Source organism: Oncorhynchus masou, unplaced genomic scaffold (genome assembly GCF_036934945.1).
Source record: "Oncorhynchus masou masou isolate Uvic2021 unplaced genomic scaffold, UVic_Omas_1.1 unplaced_scaffold_1237, whole genome shotgun sequence".
In the NCBI taxonomy this organism is placed as follows: Eukaryota; Metazoa; Chordata; class Actinopteri; order Salmoniformes; family Salmonidae; genus Oncorhynchus; species Oncorhynchus masou.
In genome coordinates this window covers 78920-101608 of record NW_027002181.1, presented here as the reverse complement: position 1 = coordinate 101608, position 22689 = coordinate 78920, and the positions used below count along the sequence as shown (strand labels likewise).

Below are 22689 nucleotides of genomic sequence, written 5' to 3'. Positions count from 1 at the left end.
TCTCTCTCCCCTCTCTCCTCTCTCTCCTCTCCCCTCTCTCTCCCCTCTCTCTCTCCTTTCTCTCCTCTCTCGCCATCTCTCGCTCTCTCTTCATTGAGAACTGGCAAGGAGGTCATGTTTGTGTCAGCATACCCAAATTAACGTGTGTGTGTGTGTGTGAGAGAGAGAGAGAGAGAGAGAGAGAGATAGAGATTTGTCAGAAAGGTGATACTGATTGAACTGCTGATGTCTCTATTCTTTATTTTCTCTGTCCTCAAGTCTCTCTCCTCTCCTTTCCCTCCCTCTCTCTCTTCCTCTCTCTCTCCCTCTCTCTCCTCTCCTTTCCCTCCCTCTCTCTCTCTTCCTCTCTCTCTTCCTCTCTCTCTCCTCTCCTTTCCCTCCCTCTCCTCTCCTTTCCCTCCCTCTCTCTCCTTTTCCTTCCTTCCTCTCTCTCCTCTCCCTCCCTCTCTCTCTTCTTCTCTCCCTCTCCCCTCTCCTTTCCCTCCCTCTCCTTTCCCTCCCTCTCCTTTCCCTCCCTCTCCTTTCTCTCCCTCTCTCTCTCCTTTTCCTTCCTCTCCCTCTCTCTCCTCTCCCTCCCTCTCTCTCTTCTTCTCTCCCTCTCTCCTCTCCTTTCCCTCCCTCTCCTCTCCTTTCCCTCCCTCTCTCTCTCCTTTTCTTTCCTCTCTCCTCTCCCTCCCTCTCTCTCTTCTTCTCTCATTTCCCTCCCTCATCTCATTTCCCTCCCTCTCTCTCCTTTTCCTTCCTCTCTCTCTCCCTCTCTCTCTTCTTCTCTCCCTCCCTCTCTCTCTTCTTCTCTCTCCTCTCCTTTCCCCCCCTCTCCTCTCCTTTCCCTCCCTCTCTCTCTTCTTCTCTCCCTCTCTCTCTTTCTTTCTCTCAGTGTGTATTGCAGTTCTTCAGTGATATTGCTGAAGTCAGCACTACTGCAGGACAAAGCATTCTGTGACTGTTCTGTTCATCCTAACATCCTATTGGAGGACGGCTGTAGAACAAGCCGTCCCATAGGAGGACATTTGAAATAGAGAACTAACTAAAGACCCTGTTTGCAAACTGAGACAATAATTGGACAAAGTATCCTAATTGGTCTGCTTGTGTGAATGCGGCCAAAGGGCAACACATTTGAGTTTTTGCCCCTATAGCACTGATTCCACTCATCAACTCATGATAATAATAATAATAATATCCCATTTAGCAGACGCTTTTGTCCAAAGCGACTTACAAGTCGGCTGGGGCCACTACTTTCACATATGGGTGGTCCCAGCGGGAATCGAACCCACGACGCTTGGCGTTGCAAGCGCCATGCTCTACCGACTGAGCCACACAGGACCCTTGTGATTAGTGGGATAAAGTGTGTCGTGCTGAGGCCAAAATATAAATGCACCCCGTTTGGGTCCCCAGAACCAGGATGAAGAAACACTGGTTTAAATGGGTTAATTGTGATGTGAACACAGTCTGAAGTACACAGGAGCCACATACATGAGAGAAATACAGTCACAGCTCTTAAGAGATGAAGTCCCTAATGTCTCTGCTAATATATGAGTATAGATGTGAAAGTGGGTTACAGTGTGTGTGTGTGTGTGTCCTGTGTGTGTGTGTGTGTGTGTGTGTGTCCTGTGCGTGAGAGGGTGTGTGTGTCCTGTGCGTGAGAGGGTGTGTGTGTCCTGTGTGTGAGAGGGTGTGTGTGTGTGTGTGTCCTGTGCGTGAGAGGGTGTGTGTGTGTGTGTGTCCTGTGTGTGTGTGTGTGTGTGTGTCCTGTGCGTGAGAGGGTGTGTGAGTGTGTGTGTGTGTGTTGGCCTGGATAAGACCAAGCTCTGCCAGACACATCAATAGTGCCACTTTTTATGACCTACTTCCTGTTAACAAGTTGAATACGGTTCCTCCTACACCCTGATCTAAGGTCAGTTATGTGTTTTCCCTCTAATGGGAAGTGTAGGGAAGTGTCATCTGGTCCTAGATCAGTGTTGAGGTTAGTATTAGGGAATTGTCATCTGGTCCTAGATCAGTGTTGAGGTTAGTATTAGGGAAGTGTCATCTGGTCCTAGATCAGTGTTGAGGTTAGTATTAGGGAAGTGTCATCTGGTCCTAGATCAGTGTTGAGGTTAGTATCTAATGGTTGAGGTTAGTATTAGGGAAGTGTCATCTGGTCCTAGGTCAGTGTTTAGGTTAGTATCTAATGGTTGAGGTTAGTATTAGGGAAGTGTCATCTGGTCCTAGATCAGTGTTGAGGTTAGTATCTAATGGTTCAGGTTAGTATTAGGGAAGTGTCATCTGGTCCTAGATCAGTGTTGAGGTTAGTAATAGGGAAGTGTCATCTGGTCCTAGATCAGTGTTGAGGTTAGTATCTAATGGTTCAGGTTAGTATTAGGGAAGTGTCATCTGGTCCTAGATCAGTGGTTAGTATCTAATGGTTCAGGTTAGTATTAGGGAAGTGTCATCTGGTCCTAGATCAGTGTTGAGGTTAGTATTAGGGAAGTGTCATCTGGTCCTAGATCAGTGGTTAGTATCTAATGGTTCAGGTTAGTATTAGGGAAGTGTCATCTGGTCCTAGATCAGTGTTGAGGTTAGTATTAGGGAAGTGTCATCTGGTCCTAGATCAGTGGTTAGTATCTAATGGTTCAGGTTAGTATTAGGGAAGTGTCATCTGGTCCTAGATCAGTGTTTAGGTTAGTATCTAATGGTTCAGGTCAGTATTAGGGAAGTGTCATCTGGTCCTAGATCAGTGTTGAGGTTAGTATCTAATGGTTCAGGTTAGTATTAGGGAAGTGTAATCTGGTCCTAGATCAGTGTTGAGGTTAGTATTAGGGAAGTGTCATCTGGTCCTAGATCAGTGTTGAGGTTAGTATCTAATGGTTCAGGTTAGTATTAGGGAAGTGTCATCTGGTCCTAGATCAGTGTTGAGGTTAGTATCTAATGGTTCAGGTTAGTATTAGGGAAGTGTCATCTGGTCCTAGATCAGTGGTTAGTATCTAATGGTTCAGGTTAGTATTAATATCATTTAATTAAGTGTTAAGTATCAATCTAGTCTCTTCAGGATTCGTCCCAAATGGCACCCTATTCACATTACAGGACACTACATTAGACCAGGGCCTGTAGGGCTCTTGTTACGAGTAGGGAACTAAATGGAATATGGTTCACTATATATGGAATAGTGTTGACTATATATGGAATATGATGCACTATATATGGAATAGGGTTCACTATATATGGAATAGGGTTCACTATAAATGGAATATGATGCACTATATAGGGAATAGGGTTCACTATATATGGAATAGGGTTCACTATATATGGAATAGGGTTCACTATATAGGGAATAGGGTTCACTATATAGGGAATAGGGTTCACTATATAGGGAATAGGGTTCACTATATATGGAATAGGGTTCACTATATATGGAATAGGGTTCACTATATATGGAATAGGGTTCACTATATAGGGAATATGATGCACTATATAGGGAATAGGGTTCACTATATAGGGAATATGATGCACTATATAGGGAATATGATGCACTATATAGGGAATAGGGTTCACTATATAGGGAATAGGGTTCACTATATAGGGAATAGGGTTCACTATATGAGGAATAGGGTTCACTATATAGGGAATATGATGCACTATATAGGGAATATGATGCACTATATAGGGAATATGATGCGCTATATAGGGAATAGGGTTCACTATATATGGAATAGGGTTCACTATATAGGGAATATGATGCACTATATAGGGAATATGGTTCACTATATATGGAATAGGGTTCACTATATAGGGAATATGATGCACTATATAGGGAATAGGGTTCACTATATAGGGAATAGGGTTTACTATATAGGGAATAGGGTTCACTATATAGGGAATAGGGTTTACTATATAGGGAATAGGGTTTACTATATAGGGAATAGGGTTCACTATATAGGGAATATGATGCACTATATAGGGAATAGGGTTCACTATATGATCAAATCAAATTTTATTTGTCACATACACATGGTTAGCAGATGTTAATGCGAGTGTAGCGAAATGCTTGTGCTTGTTTAACAGTCTGATGGCCTTGAGATAGAAGCTGTTTTTCAGTCTCTCGGTCCCAGCTTTGATGCACCTGTACTGACCTCGCCTTCTGGATGATAGCGGGGTGAACAGGCAGCGGCTCGGGTGGTTGTTGTCCTTGATGATCTTTATGGCCTTCCTGTAACATCGGGTGGTGTAGGTGTCCTGCAGGGCAGGTAGTTTGCCCTCGGTGATGCGTTGTGCAGACCTCACTACCCTCTGGAGAGCCTTACGGTTGTGGGCGGAGCAGTTGCCGTACCAGGCGGTGATACAGCCCGCCAGGATGCTCTCGATTGTGCATCTGTAGAAGTTTTGAGTGCTTTTGGTGACAAGCCAAATTTTTTCAGCCTCCTGAGGTTGAAGAGGAGCTGCTGCGCCTTCTTCACGATGCTGTCTGTGTGCGTGGACCAATTCAGTTTGTCTGTGATGAGGAATAGGGTTCACTATATATGGAATAGGGTTCACTATATAGGGAATAGGGTTCACTATATGAGGAATAGGGTTCACTATATGAGGAAAAAGGTTCACTATATGAGGAATAGGGTTCACTATATGAGGAATAGGGTTCACTATATATGGAATAGGGTTCACTATATGAGGAATGGGGTTCACTATATGGGGAATAGGGTTCACTATTTGAGGAATAGGGTTCACTATATGAGGAATAGGGTTCACTATATGAGGAATAGGGTTCACTATATATGGAATAGGGTTCACTATATATGGAATAGGGTTCACTATATAGGGAATAGGGTTCACTATATGAGGAATAGGGTTCACTATATGAGGAATAGGGTTCACTATATATGGAATAGGGTTCACTCTATGAGGAATAGTGTTCACTATATGAGGAATAGGGTTCACTATATATGGAATGGGGTTCACTATATGAGGAATATGGTTCACTATATATGGAATAGGGTTCACTATATAGGGAATAGGGTTCACTATATGAGGAATAGGGTTCACTATTTGAGGAATAGGGTTCACTATATATGGAATAGGGTTCACTATATAGGGAATAGGTTCACTATATGAGGAATAGGGTTCACTATTTGAGGAATAGGGTTCACTATATATGGAATAGGGTTCACTATATAGGGAATAGGGTTCACTATATGAGGAATAGGGTTCACTATTTGAGGAATAGGGTTCACTATATATGGAATAGGGTTCACTATATATGGAATAGGGTTCACTATTTGAGGAATAGGGTTCACTATATATGGAATGGGGTTCACTATATGAGGAATATGGTTCACTATATATGGAATAGGGTTCACTATATAGGGAATAGGGTTCACTATATGAGGAATAGGGTTCACTATATGAGGAATAGGGTTCACTATTTGAGGAATAGGGTTCACTATATATGGAATAGGGTTCACTATATAGGGAATAGGCTTCACGATATATGGAATAGGGTTCACTATATGAGGAATAGGGTTCACTATATATGGAATGGGGTTCACTATATGAGGAATATGGTTCACTATATATGGAATATGGTTCACTATATATGGAATAGGGTTCACTATATATGGAATAGGGTTCACTATATGAGGAATAGGGTTCACTATATGAGGAATAGGGTTCACTATATATGGAATGGGGTTCACTATATGAGGAATATGGTTCACTATATATGGAATATGGTTCACTATATATGGAATAGGGTTCACTATATATGGAATAGGGTTCACTATATAGGGAATAGGGTTCACTATATGAGGAATAAGCTTCACTATATATGGAATGGGGTTCACTATATGAGGAATATGGTTCACTATATATGGAATATGGTTCACTATATATGGAATAGGGTTCACTATATATGGAATAGGGTTCACTATATAGGGAATAGGGTTCACTATATGAGGAATAAGCTTCACTATATATGGAATAGGGTTCACTATATATGGAATAGGGTTCACTATATGAGGAATAAGCTTCACTATATATGGAATGGGGTTCACTATATATGGAATAGGGTTCACTATATATGGAATAGGGTTCACTATATATGGAATAGGGTTCACTATATAGGGAATAGGGTTCACTATATAGGGAATGGGGTTCACTATATATGGAATGGGGTTCACTATATGAGGAATAGGGTTCACTATATATGGAATAGGGTTCACTATATATGGAATAGGGTTCACTATATGGGGAATATGGTAACTAGCTATTTAACAGTTGACATTTTTCGTCGTCATATTACTGGATAATTAGCTAATTAACTAAGGAGCAGTTGAGTTGATGATGATTGACTTGTATTAACACATTTGAATTGTTATTTTAGAGTTTAATTGTCTGACTATCGCTCTGTTTCTTTTGTCTTTCTCTCCTTTCTCCTTCTCTCCCTCCCTATCCCCCCTCTCTCTCTCTTCTAGTGGTGCCTCTGACCCCCTCTCTAAAGAGCGGAGACTACCGCCTCAACTACCTCCCTCCTCCTCCCTTTCATCCCAACCCCCTTACCCCACCTCCTCTAACATTGACCTTACACCCCTAACGCCCCCCCCCCCAACACGAGTCACCATGACGACCTCAGCGTTGCGTCGCCAGGTGAAGAACATCGTTCACAACTACTCTGAGGCAGAGATCAAGGTGACTGTAACTAACTCCACTCTATTTTATTCTTTCCTTCTGTGTGTTGTAGGAAGTTGTGTTTGCCTGGTGTGTTCCCACCTGTGGGCCCCGGCTGGATTATTTAGGTAACACTGTGGTGTCATGTCAGGTAACGCTGTGGTGTAATGTCAGGTAAAACTGTGGTGTAATGTCAGGTAGCGCTGTGGTGTAATGTCAGGTAACACTGTGGTGTAATGTCAGGTAGCGCTGTGGTGTAATGTCAGGTAGCACTGTGGTGTAATGTAACGTCAGGTAGCACTGTGGTGTAATGTCAGGTAACACTGTGGTGTAATGTCAGGTAGCACTGTGGTGTAATGTCAGGTAGCACTGTGGTGTAATGTCAGGTAACACTGTGGTGTAATGTCAGGTAGCACTGTGGTGTAATGTCAGGTAGCACTGTGGTGTAATGTCAGGTAGAACTGTGGTGTAATGTCAGGTAGCACTGTGGTGTAATGTCAGGTAGCACTGTGGTGTAATGTCAGGTAACACTGTGGTGTAATGTCAGGTAGCACTGTGGTGTAATGTCAGGTAGCACTGTGGTGTAATGTCAGGTAGCACTGTGGTGTAATGTCAGGTAGCACTGTGGTGTAATGTCAGGTAGCACTGTGGTGTAATGTCAGGTAGCACTGTGGTGTAATGTCAGGTAGCACTGTGGTGTAATGTCAGGTAGCACTGTGGTGTAATGTCAGGTAGCACTGTGGTGTAATGTCAGGTAGAACTGTGGTGTAATGTCAGGTAGAACTGTGGTGTAATGTCAGGTAGCACAGTGGTGTAATGTCAGATAGCGCTGTGGTGTCATGTAATGTCAGGTAGCGCTGTGGTGTCATGTAATGTCAAGTAGCGCTGTGGTGTCATGTAATGTCAGGTAGAGCTGTGGTGTCATGTAACGCCCGGTAGCACTGTGGTGTCATGTAATGTCAGGTAGCGCTGTGGTGTCATGTAACGCCCGGTAGCGCTGTGGTGTCATGTAACGCCCGGTAGCACTGTGGTGTCATGTAACGTCAGGTAACACTGTGGTGTAACGTCAGGTAGCACTGTGGTGTAATGTAACGTCAGGTAGCACTGTGGTGTAATGTAACGTCAGGTAACACTGTGGTGTAATGTAACGTCAGGTAACACTGTGGTGTAATGTAACGTCAGGTAACACTGTGGTGTAATGTCAGGTAGCACTGTGGTGTAATGTAACGTCAGGTAACACTGTGGTGTAATGTCAGGTAGCACTGTGGTGTAATGTAACGTCAGGTAACACTGTGGTGTAATGTCAGGTAGCACTGTGGTGTACTGTAACGTCAGGTAGCACTGTGGTGTAATGTAACGTCAGGTAACACTGTGGTGTAATGTCAGGTAGCACTGTGGTGTAATGTAACGTCAGGTAACACTGTGGTGTAATGTCAGGTAGCACTGTGGTGTACTGTAACGTCAGGTAGCACTGTGGTGTAATGTAACGTCAGGTAACACTGTGGTGTAATGTCAGGTAGCACTGTGGTGTAATGTAACGTCAGGTAACACTGTGGTGTAATGTCAGGTAGCACTGTGGTGTACTGTAACGTCAGGTAGCACTGTGGTGTAATGTAACGTCAGGTAACACTGTGGTGTAATGTCAGGTAGCACTGTGGTGTAATGTAACGTCAGGTAACACTGTGGTGTAATGTCAGGTAGCACTGTGGTGTACTGTAACGTCAGGTAGCACTGTGGTGTAATGTAACGTCAGGTAACACTGTGGTGTAATGTCAGGTAGCACTGTGGTGTACTGTAACGTCAGGTAGCACTGTGGTGTAACATCAGGTAGCACTGTGGTGTCATGTAATGTCAGGTAGCTTGCTATTCAGTTTGATGGTCAAGTACTCAGCTATGAATTGATACATGTTCATTAATGATTTATTGACTACTTACAAAGCCTTTCTACACTATTGGTAGCCCCTACCTTTCACACCTGCTACACTGGGGCGTTGAGAAGGCAGCCCATCATTATAGGTAAAATGTTACCAGAAATTGTACCCCCCCCCCCCTATTCTAAACCTGGTGTGTGATACTACTTTCTCTCATTCCAATACCCCTCCCTCCTCAACCAGGTGCGCGAGGCGACGTCCAACGACCCGTGGGGCCCCTCCTCCTCGCTGATGTCAGAGATCGCTGACCTCACCTTTAACGTGGTGGCGTTTGCTGAGGTCATGGGCATGGTCTGGAAACGCCTCAACGACCACGGGAAGAACTGGAGACACGTCTACAAGGTGAACACCTTTAAAGAGACACCATTTACATCTACAAGGTGAACACCTTTAAAGAGACACCATTTACATCTACAAGGTGAACGCCTTTAAAGAGACGCCATTTACATCTTCAAGGTGAACACCTTTTAAAGAGACACCATTTACATCTACAAGGTAAACACCTTTAAAGAGACACCATTTACATCTACAAGGTGAAGACCTTTAAAGAGACGCCATTTGCATCTACCATTTCCTGGTTGCTAAAAATCCTAATAGTTTATGTGGCAAAACAAGCAGCCGTTGTATAGATATAGATACATTGTATAGAGAATCATTGTACCATCTAAACCGCTGTGAAATATATTTTCCATAACCAAAAATATTGTATATTTAGCTGTTTAAAGCTGGTGCACAAAACCGAAAGTAAAATATGCAAAGAAAAATACTTAAGAGGGGAAGCGTAGAAATAGCGCACATAGAGCAGATCTACTGCTTCTGAGACTTGCTTTCAATGAGAATGTGAATTTGGAATAGTTACATTTTCCAGCTTTAAATCAGTCCATTTTGGTCTTGTTTTATTATCCTATTCCTGTGAGTTGGTGCTCATGTTTATCATTCTATGCAGCTTTTATTGTCTCTTATCTAGATTATATATTTAAGTTATGTATTTAAATGTTTTAGTATGTACAGCATCTTGAGTTGTGGTGTCTGTATGAAATGTGCAGTAGAAATAAAGTTCTATTATATGACAAGGCCCTGACGCTGCTCGACTACTTGATCAAGACCGGCTCAGAGAGAGTGGCTCAGCAGTGCCGCGAGAACGCATTCACCATACAGGTGGGTGGGGGAAACTGGGGTTCGGTGGGGAGGGTGTTCTGGCACAAAATGGCAGCGAGAACGCATTCACCATACAGGTGGGTGGGGGAAACTGGGGTACGGTGGGGAGGGTGTTTTGGCACAAAATGGCAGCGAGAACGCATTCACCATACAGGTGGGTGGGGGAAACTGGGGTACGGTGGGGAGGGTGTTCTGGCACAAAATGGCAGCGAGAACGCATTCACCATACAGGTGGGTGGGGAAACTGGGGTACGGTGGGGAGGGTGTTCTGGCACAAAATGGCAGCGAGAACGCATTCACTATACAGGTGGGTGGGGAAACTGGGGTACGGTGGGGAGGGTCTTCTGGCACAAAATGGCAGCGAGAACGCATTCACCATACAGGTGGGTGGGGGAAACTGGGGTACGGTGGGGAGGGTGTTCTGGCACAAAATGGCAGCGAGAACGCATTCACCATACAGGTGGGTGGGGGAAACTGGGGTTCGGTGGGGAGGGTGTTCTGGCACAAAATGGCAGCGAGAACGCATTCACTATACAGGTGGGTGGGGGAAACTGGGGTACGGTGGGGAGGGTCTTCTGGCACAAAATGGCAGCGAGAACGCATTCACCATACAGGTGGGTGGGGGAAACTGGGGTACGGTGGGGAGGGTGTTTTGGCACAAAATGGCAGCGAGAACGCATTCACCATACAGGTGGGTGGGGGAAACTGGGGTACGGTGGGGAGGGTGTTCTGGCACAAAATGGCAGCGAGAACGCATTCACCATACAGGTGGGTGGGGGAAACTGGGGTACGGTGGGGAGGGTGTTCTGGCACAAAATGGCAGCGAGAACGCATTCACCATACAGGTGGGTGGGGGAAACTGGGGTACGGTGGGGAGGGTGTTCTGGCACAAAATGGCAGCGAACGCATTCACCATACAGGTGGGTGGGGAAACTGGGGTACGGTGGGGAGGGTGTTCTGGCACAAAATGGCAGCGAGAACGCATTCACCATACAGGTGGGTGGGGGAAACTGGGGTACGGTGGGGAGGGTGTTCTGGCACAAAATGGCAGCGAGAACGCATTCACCATACAGGTGGGTGGGGGAAACTGGGGTACGGTGGGGAGGGTGTTCTGGCACAAAATGGCAGCGAACGCATTCACCATACAGGTGGGTGGGGGAAACTGGGGTACGGTGGGGAGGGTGTTCTGGCACAAAAGAATATAAATGCTGCAGTGGACTCCTGCTCTCCTCTCTTAGAAATAAAGGTGCTATCGAGAACCTTAAAGGGTTATTCGGCTGTCCCCTGATGAGAACCCTTTGAAGAACCCTTTTTAGTTTCAGGTAGAACCCTTTTGTGTTCCATGCAAAACCCTTTCCACAGAGGGTTCTACATGGAACCGAAAAGGGTTCTACCTGGAGCCAAAAAAGGTTCTACCTGGAGCCAAAAAGGGTTCTACCTGGAGCCAAAAAGGGTTCTACCTGGAAGTAAAAAGGGTTCTCCTATGGGGACGGTCGAAGAACCCTTCATTAGCTCATTGTTATGGATGTATCCAAATAATTGTCACTAGAAAACAGCTTAAACAAATGCAGCTACTTTTATTTTATTCTGGCTGCACTGTTCGACGTGACTGTAAGTTAGATGTAGTTGGCTAGCTAGCTAGCAAGAGACCAGAACGTTGTCATCCAGGTACATGTCTAACCAACTATACATAGATACAGAACAAACCGTAGTTGGCTAGCTAGGTACATGTCTAACCAACTATACATATATACAGAACAAACTGTAGTTGGCTAGCTAGGTACATGTCTAACCAACTATACATAGATACAGAACAAACCGTAGTTGGCTAGCTAGGTACATGTCTAACCAACTATACATAGATCCAGAACAAACTGTAGTTGGCTAGCTAGGTACATGTCTAACCAACTATACATAGATACAGAACAAACCGTAGTTGGCTAGCTAGGTACATGTCTAACCAACTATACATAGATACAGAACAAACCGTAGTTGGCGAGCTAGGTACATGTCTAACCAACTATACATAGATACAGAACAAACCGTAGTTGGCTAGCTAGGTACATGTCTAACCAACTATACATAGATACAGAACAAACCGTAGTTGGCGAGCTAGATACATGTCTAACCAACTATACATAGATACAGAACAAACCGTAGTTGGCTAGCTAGGTACATGTCTAACCAACTATACATAGATACAGAACAAACCGTAGTTGGCTAGCTAGGTACATGTCTAACCAACTATACATAGATACAGAACAAACCGTAGTTGGCGAGCTAGGTACATGTCTAACCAACTATACATAGATACAGAACAAACCGTAGTTGGCGAGCTAGGTACATGTCTAACCAACTATACATAGATACAGAACAAACCGTAGTTGGCGAGCTAGGTACATGTCTAACCAACTATACATAGATACAGAACAAACCGTAGTTGGCGAGCTAGCCAGCAAGGGACCAGAACGTTGTCAGCCAGGTAAACGCCTTTATGGCTCATAGAACCAACTATTGGGTCGCATCCATAAGTACAGAACAAAAAGGACTGGCTACCGAACCAATATAACGAATGTCCAGCCGGCTTGGATAGCAACCCTAGATTTGTGTCGGGACTAGTATCTTGTGGACGGATGAAATAGTATGAATAATTTCATCAAAATAACGTTTTTAATGAAGATATGTAAATCATTATGTGTATATGATATAATGCAAAGGAATGAATGTAATATTCATCCTCATCATCATGTCTCCGTGTAGACGCTGCGGGACTTCCAGTACATGGACCGGGACGGCCGGGACCAGGGGGGCAACGTGAGGGAGAAGGCCCGCCAGCTGGTGTCTCTACTCAGGGACGAGGAACGGCTCAGACAGGAGAGGAGCCAGGCGTTGACCACTAAAGAACGCATGACGGCTGGAACAGGCGGAGGAGGGACGGGGGGAGGAGGAGGAGGAGGAGGGACGGGGGGAGGAGGAGGGATGGGGGGAGGAGGAGGAGGAGGAGGAGGGACGGGACATGGAGTGGTACCTCCAGCGTACCAACCAGGGCGAAGGACCAGCCAGCCAAATATGGCAGCTCACTACGGGGAAGAGTTCATCCGCTCCCGGGGCTCACCCTCCTCCTTTAACTGTGAGTGTAGACTTTAATACTTCCCCTTTAACTGTGAGTGTAGACATCAACGCTTCCCCTTTAACTGTGAGTGTAGACATCAACGCTTCTCCTTTAACTGTGAGTGTAGACTTTAATGCTTCCCCTTTAACTGTGAGTGTAGATATTAATACTTCCCCTTTAACTGTGAGTGTAGACATCAACGCTTCCCCTTTAACTGTGAGTGTAGACATTAATACTTCCCCTTTAACTGTGAGTGTAGACTTTAATACTTCCCCTTTAACTGTGAGTGTAGACTTTAATACTTCCCCTTTAACTGTGAGTGTAGACTTTAATACTTCCCCTTTAACTGTGAGTGTAGACTTTAATACTTCCCCTTTAACTGTGAGTGTAGACATCAATGCTTCCCCTTTAACTGTGAGTGTAGACATCAATGCTTCCCCTTTAACTGTGAGTGTAGACTTTAATACTTCCCCTTTAACTGTGAGTGTAGACTTTAATACTTCCCCTTTAACTGTGAGTGTAGACATCAATTCTTCCCCTTTAACTGTGAGTGTAGACATCAATGCTTCCCCTTTAACTGTGAGTGTAGACTTTAACACCTTCCCTTTAATGTAGTACCACATTCAGAATGATACTTTATAGACTTTTACTTCACCTGTGTGTGCTCATTTTAAACCTCTCATTTAACTGAGTATATTCAAGCACGACCACACAACTTCATGCACATACACACACACAGCACAAATTGAGTCTGGACAATCAATGAAATAGATTAAAGCTATGAATAACACAAGACAACTGGCTAATATTTATCCTCTCTATATCTGTTTCTGTCCCCCCTGTCTCTCTCTCTCTCTGTCTCTCTCGCTCTCTCCCTCCCCCAACTCTCCCCCATCTCTCTCTCTCCCCCAGCCTCTTCATCCTCTCCTCGTGAAGCGTCTGATCTAGAACAGGCCCGCCCCCAGACCAGCGGAGAGGAGGAGCTACAGTTACAGCTGGCCCTGGCCATGAGCAGAGAGGAGAGTGAGAAGGTGAAACACGCACACATTCTGAAGTGTGAGTCAGTGAGGTGGGCTGGACTCCTACACCGCCTCTCAGAGTGCATCTGTCATATGAGCGATGTCACCAACACCAGCTCAATGAGCTCAACAGCACCACTGTGTGGTGGGACAGGCGACACACAACTGCTGGGGTGTATTAACTCGGGCCCAAAGGGAAGCAAACGTTGGGGGGGGGGGAAAGCTTGTTTTTGTTTTTACGTTGCAAAACATGTAGCTACCGTGTGCACTAATGAATACAACCCTGCTGTGTCCGTTCCTCAGCAGTGATGTGGGAAAGTGTGTTGCTGTGGTTACCCTCTTACTCCCTAGGTTCATACTGCAGATGGTCTCTCCTCTCTCTGTCTCCTCTCTTCTCTCTCTCTCTCTCTCTTCTCTCTTCTCTCTTTCTCTCTCTCTATTTCTCTCTCTCTCTCCTGATTAATGCTGAATGCTCATTGGTTAGTCAGATGCTAATCACTGACACAACCCCACTTCAGCTGGCCCCGCCTCCTCCCATTGCTATAGAGACAGATGGCACACAGCTCCAGATAGCTCTGAGCCTTAGCAAAGAGGAGCACGAGCAGGTACACACACACACACACACACACACACACACACACACACACACACACACACATGCTGCAGACTGTCCCTCCTCTGCCTGCTTCACCAGTGTGCATATGGTAACCTCCTGCAATGCCATGTGAATCCTGTCCTCTAACTAACTATTCTGTCCCCCTCCAGATTCCATCCTTACCTCTGTCGGCTCCTTCTCCTAGTTTAATCTACCATATTCCCTTCATCCCTTCTTCCCTCTCCTCCTCCTCATCCCTCCCACTCCCTCTCCTCCTTTCCCTCACCCTCCTCTCTTCCTCTCCCTCCCTCCTATCCTCTACTCCCTCCTCTCCTCCTCTCTCCTCTCCTCCTCATCCCTCCCTCTCTCCTCCTTTCCCTCACCCTCCTCTCTTCCTCCTCTCTTCCTCTCCCAACCTCCTCTCTTCCTCTCCCTCCCTCCTCTCTTCCTCTCCCTCCCTCCTCTCTTCCTCTCCCTCCCTCCTCTTCTCCTCTCCCTCTCACTCCCTCCCTCCTCTCCTCCTCTCACTCCCTCCTCTCCTCCTCTCCCTCTCTCCTCCTCATCCCTCCCTCTCTCCTCTCCTCCTTTCCCTCACCCTCCTCTCTTCCTCTCCCTCCATCCTCTCTTCCTCTCCCTCCCTCCTCTCTTCCTCTCCCTCCCTCCTCTCCTCCTCTCCCTCCCTCCTCTCCTCCTCTCCCTCCTATCCCTCTCTCCTCTCTTCCTTTCCCTCCCTCCCTCTCTCCTCTCCTCCTCATCCCTCCCACTCCCTCTCCTCCTTTCCCTCATCCTCCTCTATTCCTCTCCCTCCCTCCTATCCTCTCACTCCCTCCTCTCCTCCTCTCACTCCCTCCTCTCCCTCTCTCCTCCTTCTCATCCCTCCCTCTCTCCTCCTTTCCCTCACCCTCCTCTCTTCCTCCTCTCTTCCTCTCCCTCCCTCCTCTTCTCCTCTCCTCACTCCCTCCTCTCCTCCTCTCACTCCCTCCTCTCCTCCCCTCCCTCTCTCCTCTCCTCCTTTCCCTCACCCTCCTCTCTTCCTCTCCCTCCCTCCTCTCTTCCTCTCCCTCTCTCCTCTCTTCCTCTCCCTCCATCCTCTTCTCCTCTCCCTCCCCCCTCCCTCCTCTTCTCCTCTCCCTCAATCCCTCCTCTTCTCCTCCCTCCTCTCCTCCTCCTCCTCCCTCCCTCTTCTTCCTCTCCCTCTCCCCTTCATCCCCTCCCTCCCTCCTCTCCATCCCTCCTCTTCTCCTCTCCTTCCTCTCCATCCCTCCTATTCTCCTCTCCCTCCCTCCTCTCCCTCCCTCCCTCCTCTTCTCCTCTCCCTCCCTCCTCTTCTCCTCTCCCTCCCTCCCTCCTCTTCTCCTCTCCCTCCTCTTCTCCTCTCCCTCCCTCCTCTACTCCCCTCCCTCCTCTCCTCTCCCTCCCTCCCTCCTCTTCTCCTCTCCCTCCCTCCTCTTCTCCTCTCCCTCCCTCCTCTTCTCCTCTCCCTCTCTCCTCCCCCTCCCTCCTCTACTCCACTCCCTCCCTCCCTCTTATCCTCTCCCTACCTCCTCTCCTAGTTTAATCTACCATATTCCCTTCATCCCTTCTTCCCTCTCCTCCTCCTCATCCCTCCCTCTCCCCTCTCCTCCTCATCCCTCCCACTCCTCTCCCTCTCCTCCTCAGCCCTCCCTCTCTCCTCCTCATCTCTCTCCTCTCTTCCTTTCCCTCCCTCCCTCTCTCCTCTCCTCCTCATCCCTCCCACTCCCTCTCCTCCTTTCCCTCACCCTCCTCTCTTCCTCTCCCTCCCTCCTATCCTCTACTCCCTCCTCTCCTCCTCTCCCTCCCTCCTATCCTCTACTCCCTCCTATCCTCTACTCCCTCCTCTCCTCCTCTAACCTCTCCTCCTCTCACTCCCTCCTCTCCTCCTCTCCCTCTCTCCTCTCCTCCTCATCCCTCCCTCTCTCCTCCTTTCCCTCACCCTCCTCTCTTCCTCCTCTCTTCCTCTCCCTCCCTCCTCTCTTCCTCTCCCTCCCTCCCTCCCTCTTACTCCCTCTCCCTCCCTCCTCTCCCTCCCTCCCTCCTCTCCCTCCCTCCTCCTCCTCCCTCCCTCCCTCCCTCCCTCCTCTCCCTCCCTCCTCTAATCCTCTCCCTCCCTCCCTCCCTCCTCTACTCCCTCTCCCTCCCTCCTCCTCTCCCTCCCTCCTCCTCCCTCCCTCCCCTCCTCTCCCTCCCTCCTCTACTCCTCTCCCTCCCTCCCTCTCCCTCCTCCCTCCCTCCCTCCCTCCTCTCTACTCCTCTCCCTCCCTCCTCTCCCTCCCTCCCTCCTCTATTCCTCTCCCTCCCTCCCTCCCTCCTCTCCCTCCCTCCTCCTCCTCCTCCTCCTCCTCCTCCCTCCCTCCTCTCCATTACAGGGCTGTATGGTTGAGGTGACCTTAACTTTGTCCTTCTGCTTCCTCTTCACTGGCTGATATCAATCCCTTTTCCTTTCTGTCTTTCTAACAGTTCAGTTGTTTTCCTAAAATATAGTGAAAAGAACTGTAATGTGTGTGTGTGTGTGTCATGTCTGCATCGTGTGTCCACAGTGTCTCCATGGAAACTGTGTTGATGATGTCACCTTGCCGCCTCTGCAGGACCAGCGGTGTCTCCAAGGAGACGAGTCGTTTTTGCAGAGAGCCCTGGGCGAGAACAGAAGGGACAGTCACACAGGGACAGGGGAGGTGAGGGGCTGTGTGGGGAGGTGAGGGGCTGTGTGGGGAGGTGAGGGGCTGTGTGTGGGGAGGTGAGGGGCTGGGTGGGGAGGTGAGGGGCTGTGTGTGGGGAGGTGAGGGGCTGTGTGGGGAGCTGAGGTGGTGTGTGGGGAGCTGAGGGGCTGTGTGGGGAGGTGAGGGGCTGTGTGGGGAGGTGAGGGGGTGTGAGGGGAGGTGAGGGGCTGTGTGTGGGGAGGTGAGGGGGTGTGTGGGGAGGTGAGGGGCTGTGTGTGGGGAGGTGAGGGGCTGTGTGGGGAGGTGAGAGGGGGTCTGTGTGGGGAGGTGAGGGGCTGTGTGGGGAGGTGAGGGGCTGTGTGGGGAGGTGAGGGGCTGTGTGGGGAGGTGAGAGGGGGTCTGTGTGGGGAGGTGAGGGGCTGTGTGGGGAGGTGAGGGGGTGTGCGGGGAGGTGAGGTGGTGTGTGGGGAGGTGAGGGGCTGTGTGCGGGGAGGTGTGGGGAGGTGAGGGGCTGTGTGTGGGGAGGTGAGGGGCTGTGTGTGGGGAGGTGAGGGGCTGTGTGGGGAGGTGAGGGGGTGTGTGGGGAGGTGAGGGGCTGTGTGGGGAGGTGAGGGGCTGTGTGGGGAGGTGAGGGGGTGTGGGGAGGTGAGAGGGGGTCTGTGTGGGGAGGTGAGGGGCTGTGTGGGGAGGTGAGGGGCTGTGTGCGGGGAGGTGAGGTGGTGTGTGGGGAGGTGAGGGGCTGTGTGCGGGGAGGTGTGGGGAGGTGAGGGGCTGTGTGTGGGGAGGTGAGGGGCTGTGTGTGGGGAGGTGAGGGGCTGTGTGGGGAGGTGAGGGGTGTGTGGGGAGGTGAGGGGGTGTGTGGGGAGGTGAGGGGCTGTGTGCGGGGAGGTGAGGGGCTGTGTGGGGAGGTGAGGGGTTGTGTGGGGAGGTGAGGGGCTGTGTGGGGAGGTGAGGGGCTGTGTGTGGGGAGGTGAGGGGCTGTGTGGGGAGGTGAGGGGCTGTGTGGGGAGGTGAGGGGCTGTGTGGGGAGGTGTGGGGGTGTGTGGGGAGGTGAGGGGCTGTGTGTGGGGAGGTGAGGGGCTGTGTGGGGAGGTGAGGGGCTGTGTGGGGAGGTGAGGGGGTGTGTGGGGAGGTGAGGGGCTGTGTGGGGAGGTGAGGGGGTGTGTGGGGAGGTGAGGGGCTGTGTGGGGAGGTGAGGGGCTGTGTGAGTGAGACAGAGAGACAGAGAAGCGATTCCCAAACCTTCCATAACAAAGCCATCACCCACAGAGAGATGAGCCTGGAGAAGAGTCCCCTAAGCAAGCTGGTCCTGCGGCTCTGTTCATAAACACACCACACAGAGCCCCAGGACAGCAGCACAATTAGACAAAACAAAAAGATAATTACTTGACACATTGGAAAAAATTTACAAAAAAAACAGAGCAAACTAGAATGTTATTTGGCCCTAAACAGAGAGTACACAGTGGCAGAATACCTGACCACTGTGACTGACCCAAAATTAAGGAAAGCTTTGCCTATGTACAGACTTAGTGAGCGTAGCCTTGCTATTGAGAAAGGCCACCGTAGGCAGACATGGCTCTCAAGAGAAGACAGGCTATGTGCTCACTGCCCACAAAATGAGGTGGAAACTGAGCTGCACTTCCTAACCTCCTGCCCAAATGTATGACCATATTAGAGACATATTTCCCTCAGATTACACAGAATCACAAAGAATTTGAAAACAAATCCAATTTTGAAAAACTCCCATATCTACTGGGTGAAATACCACAGTGTGCCATCACAGCAGCAAGATTTGTGACCTGTTGCCACAAGAAAAGGGCAACCAGTGAAGAACAAACACCATTGTAAATACAACCCATATTTATGCTTATTTATTTTCCCTTTTGTACTTTAACCATTTGTACATCATTACAACATATACATAATGACATTTGTAACTTTTGTGAGTGTAATGTTTACTGTTAATTGTTTATTTCACATTTGTATATTATCTACCTCACTTGCTTAAGGAGAGAGAGAGAGAGAGAGAGAGAGAGAGAGAGAGAGAGAGAGAGAGAGAGAGAGAGAGAGAGAGAGAGAGAGAGAGAGAGAGAGAGAGAGAGAGAGAGAGAGAGAGAGAGAGAGAGAGAGAGAGAGAGAGAGAGAGAGAGAGAGAGAGAGAGAGATTAATATGCTTTGTTATGATTCTGAAGGTCAGATAGCAACCAATCTGCGTTGTGGGGGATCATTTCAGCTTGTTTTGTCTTGTTGATACCATGTTGTTGATACCATGTTATCTTGTTTTGTCTTGTTGTTGATACCATGTTATCTTGTTTTGTCTTGTTGTTGATACCATGTTATCTTGTTATTGATACCATGTTATCTTGTGTTGTCTTGATGTTGATACCATGTTATCTTGTTTTGTCTTGTTGTTGATACCATGTTATCTTGTTTTGTCTTGTTGTTGATACCATGTTATCTTGTTATTGATACCATGTTATCTTGTGTTGTCTTGATGTTGATACCATGTTATCTTGTTTGGTCTTGTTGTTGATACCATGTTATTTTGTTTGGTCTTGTTGATACCATGTTATCTTGTTTGGTCTTGTTATATTTACATTACATTTAAGTCATTTGGCAGACGCTCTTATCCAGAGCGACTTACAAATTGGTGAATTCACCTTATGACATCCAGTGGAACAGCCACTTTACAATAGTGCATCTAAATCATTTAAGGGGGGTGAGAAGGATTACTTTATCCTATCCTAGGTATTCCTTAAAGAGGTGGGGTTTCAGGTGTCTCCAGAAGGTGGTGATTGACTCCGCTGTCCTGGCGTCGTGAGGGAGTTTGTTCCACCATTGGGGGGCCAGAGCAGCGAACAGTTTTGACTGGGCTGAGCGGGAACTGTACTTCCTCAGTGGTAGGGAGGCGAGCAGGCCAGAGGTGGATGAACGCAGTGCCCTTGTTTGGGTGTAGGGCCTGATCAGAGCCTGGAGGTACTGCGGTGCCGTTCCCCTCACAGCTCCGTAGGCAAGCACCATGGTCTTGTAGCGGATGCGAACTTCAACTGGAAGCCAGTGGAGAGAGCGGAGGAGCGGGGTGATGTGAGAGAACTTGGGAAGGTTGAACACCAGACGGGCTGCGGCGTTCTGGATGAGTTGTAGGGGTTTAATGGCACAGGCAGGGAGCCCAGCCAACAGCGAGTTGCAGTAATCCAGACGGGAGATGACAAGTGCCTTGATTAGGACCTGCGCCGCTTCCTGTGTGAGGCAGGGTCGTACTCTGCGGATGTTGTAGAGCATGAACCTACAGGAACGGGCCACCGCCTTGATGTTAGTTGAGAACGACAGGGTGTTGTCCAGGATCACGCCAAGGTTCTTAGCGCTCTGGGAGGAGGACACAATGGAGTTGTCAACCGTGATGGCGAGATCATGGAACGGGCAGTCCTTCCCCGGGAGGAAGAGCAGCTCCGTCTTGCCGAGGTTCAGCTTGAGGTGGTGATCCATCATCCACACTGATATGTCTGCCAGACATGCAGAGATGCGATTCGCCACCTGGTCATCAGAAGGGGGAAAGGAGAAGATTAATTGTGTGTCGTCTGCATAGCAATGATAGGAGAGACCATGTGAGGTTATGACAGAGCCAAGTGACTTGGTGTATAGCGAGAATAGGAGAGGGCCTAGAACAGAGCCCTGGGGGACACCAGTGGTGAGAGCGCGTGGTGAGGAGACAGATTCTCGCCACGCCACCTGGTAGGAGCGACCTGTCAGGTAGGACGCAATCCAAGCGTGGGCCGTGCCGGAGATGCCCAACTCGGAGAGGGTGGAGAGGAGGATCTGATGGTTCACAGTATCGAAGGCAGCCGATAGGTCTAGAAGGATGAGAGCAGAGGAGAGAGAGTTAGCTTTAGCAGTGCGGAGCGCCTCCGTGATACAGAGAAGAGCAGTCTCAGTTGAATGACTAGTCTTGAAACCTGACTGATTTGGATCAAGAAGGTCATTCTGAGAGAGATAGCGGGAGAGCTGGCCAAGGACGGCACGTTCAAGAGTTTTGGAGAGAAAAGAAAGAAGGGATACTGGTCTGTAGTTGTTGACATCGGAGGGATCGAGTGTAGGTTTTTTCAGAAGGGGTGCAACTCTCGCTCTCTTGAAGACGGAAGGGACGTAGCCAGCGGTCAGGGATGAGTTGATGAGCGAGGTGAGGTAAGGGAGAAGGTCTCCGGAAATGGTCTGGAGAAGAGAGGAGGGGATAGGGTCAAGCGGGCAGGTTGTTGGGCGGCCGGCCGTCACAAGAAGCGAGATTTCATCTGGAGAGAGAGGGGAGAAAGAGGTCAGAGCACAGGGTAGGGCAGTGTGAGCAGAACCAGCGGTGTCGTTTGACTTAGCAAACGAGGATCGGATGTCGTCGACCTTCTTTTCAAAATGGTTGACGAAGTCATCTGCAGAGAGGGAGGAGGGGGGGGGGAGGAGGATTCAGGAGGGAGGAGAAGGTGGCAAAGAGCTTCCTAGGGTTAGAGGCAGATGCTTGGAATTTAGAGTGGTAGAAAGTGGCTTTAGCAGCAGAGACAGAGGAGGAAAATGTAGAGAGGAGGGAGTGAAAGGATGCCAGGTCCGCAGGAGGCGGGTTTTCCTCCATTTCCGCTCGGCTGCCCGGAGCCCTGTTCTGTGAGCTCGCAATGAGTCGTCGAGCCACGGAGCGGGAGGGGAGGACCGAGCCGGCCTGGAGGATAGGGGACATAGAGAGTCAAAGGATGCAGAAAGGGAAGAGAGGAGGGTTGAGGAGGCAGAATCAGGAGATAGGTTGGAGAAGGTATGAGCAGAGGGAAGAGATGATAGGATGGAAGAGGAGAGAGTAGCGGGGGAGAGAGAGCGAAGGTTGGGACGGCGCGATACCATCCGAGTAGGGGCAGTGTGGGAAGTGTTGGATGAGAGCGAGAGGGAAAAGGATACAAGGTAGTGGTCGGAGACTTGGAGGGGAGTTGCAATGAGGTTAGTGGAAGAACAGCATCTAGTAAAGATGAGGTCGAGCGTATTGCCTGCCTTGTGAGTAGGGGGAAGGTGAGAGGGTGAGGTCAAAGAGGAGAGGAGTGGAAAGAAGGAGGCAGAGAGGAATGAGTCAAAGGTAGACGTGGGGAGGTTAAAGTCGCCCAGGACTGTGAGAGGTGAGCCGTCCTCAGGAAAGGAGCTTATCAAGGCATCAAGCTCATTGATGAACTCTCCGAGGGAACCTGGAGGGCGATAAATGATAAGGATGTTAAGCTTGAAAGGGCTGGTAACTGTGACAGCATGGAATTCAAGGAGGCGATAGACAGATGGGTAAGGGGAGAAAGAGAGAATGACCACTTGGGAGAGATGAGGATCCTGGTGCCACCACCCCGCTGACCAGAAGCTCTCGGGGTGTGCGAGAACACGTGGGCGGACGAAGAGAGAGCAGTAGGAGTAGCAGTGTTATCTGTGGTGATCCATGTTTCCGTCAGTGCCAAGAAGTCGAGGGACTGGAGGGAGGCATAGGCTGAGATGAACTCTGCCTTGTTGGCTGCAGATCGGCAGTTCCAGAGGCTACCGGAGACCTGGAACTCCA

At 48.7% G+C, this 22689-nt stretch overlaps 1 protein-coding gene across 1 annotated transcript in view; it reads left to right on the top strand.

The window, feature by feature from the left end:
* LOC135530028 (epsin-3-like) overlaps nucleotides 1-22689 on the top strand; it is a 35586-nt gene that overhangs the window by 4808 nt on the left and 8089 nt on the right. The window contains exons 2-7 of the mRNA XM_064958425.1: nucleotides 6444-6657; nucleotides 8751-8909; nucleotides 9642-9725; nucleotides 12486-12855; nucleotides 13750-13868; nucleotides 17058-17144. Coding sequence (XP_064814497.1) covers nucleotides 6589-6657; nucleotides 8751-8909; nucleotides 9642-9725; nucleotides 12486-12855; nucleotides 13750-13868; nucleotides 17058-17144 — 888 coding nt within the window. The 5' untranslated portion in view covers nucleotides 6444-6588. The remainder of the gene's footprint in view (nucleotides 1-6443; nucleotides 6658-8750; nucleotides 8910-9641; nucleotides 9726-12485; nucleotides 12856-13749; nucleotides 13869-17057; nucleotides 17145-22689) is intronic.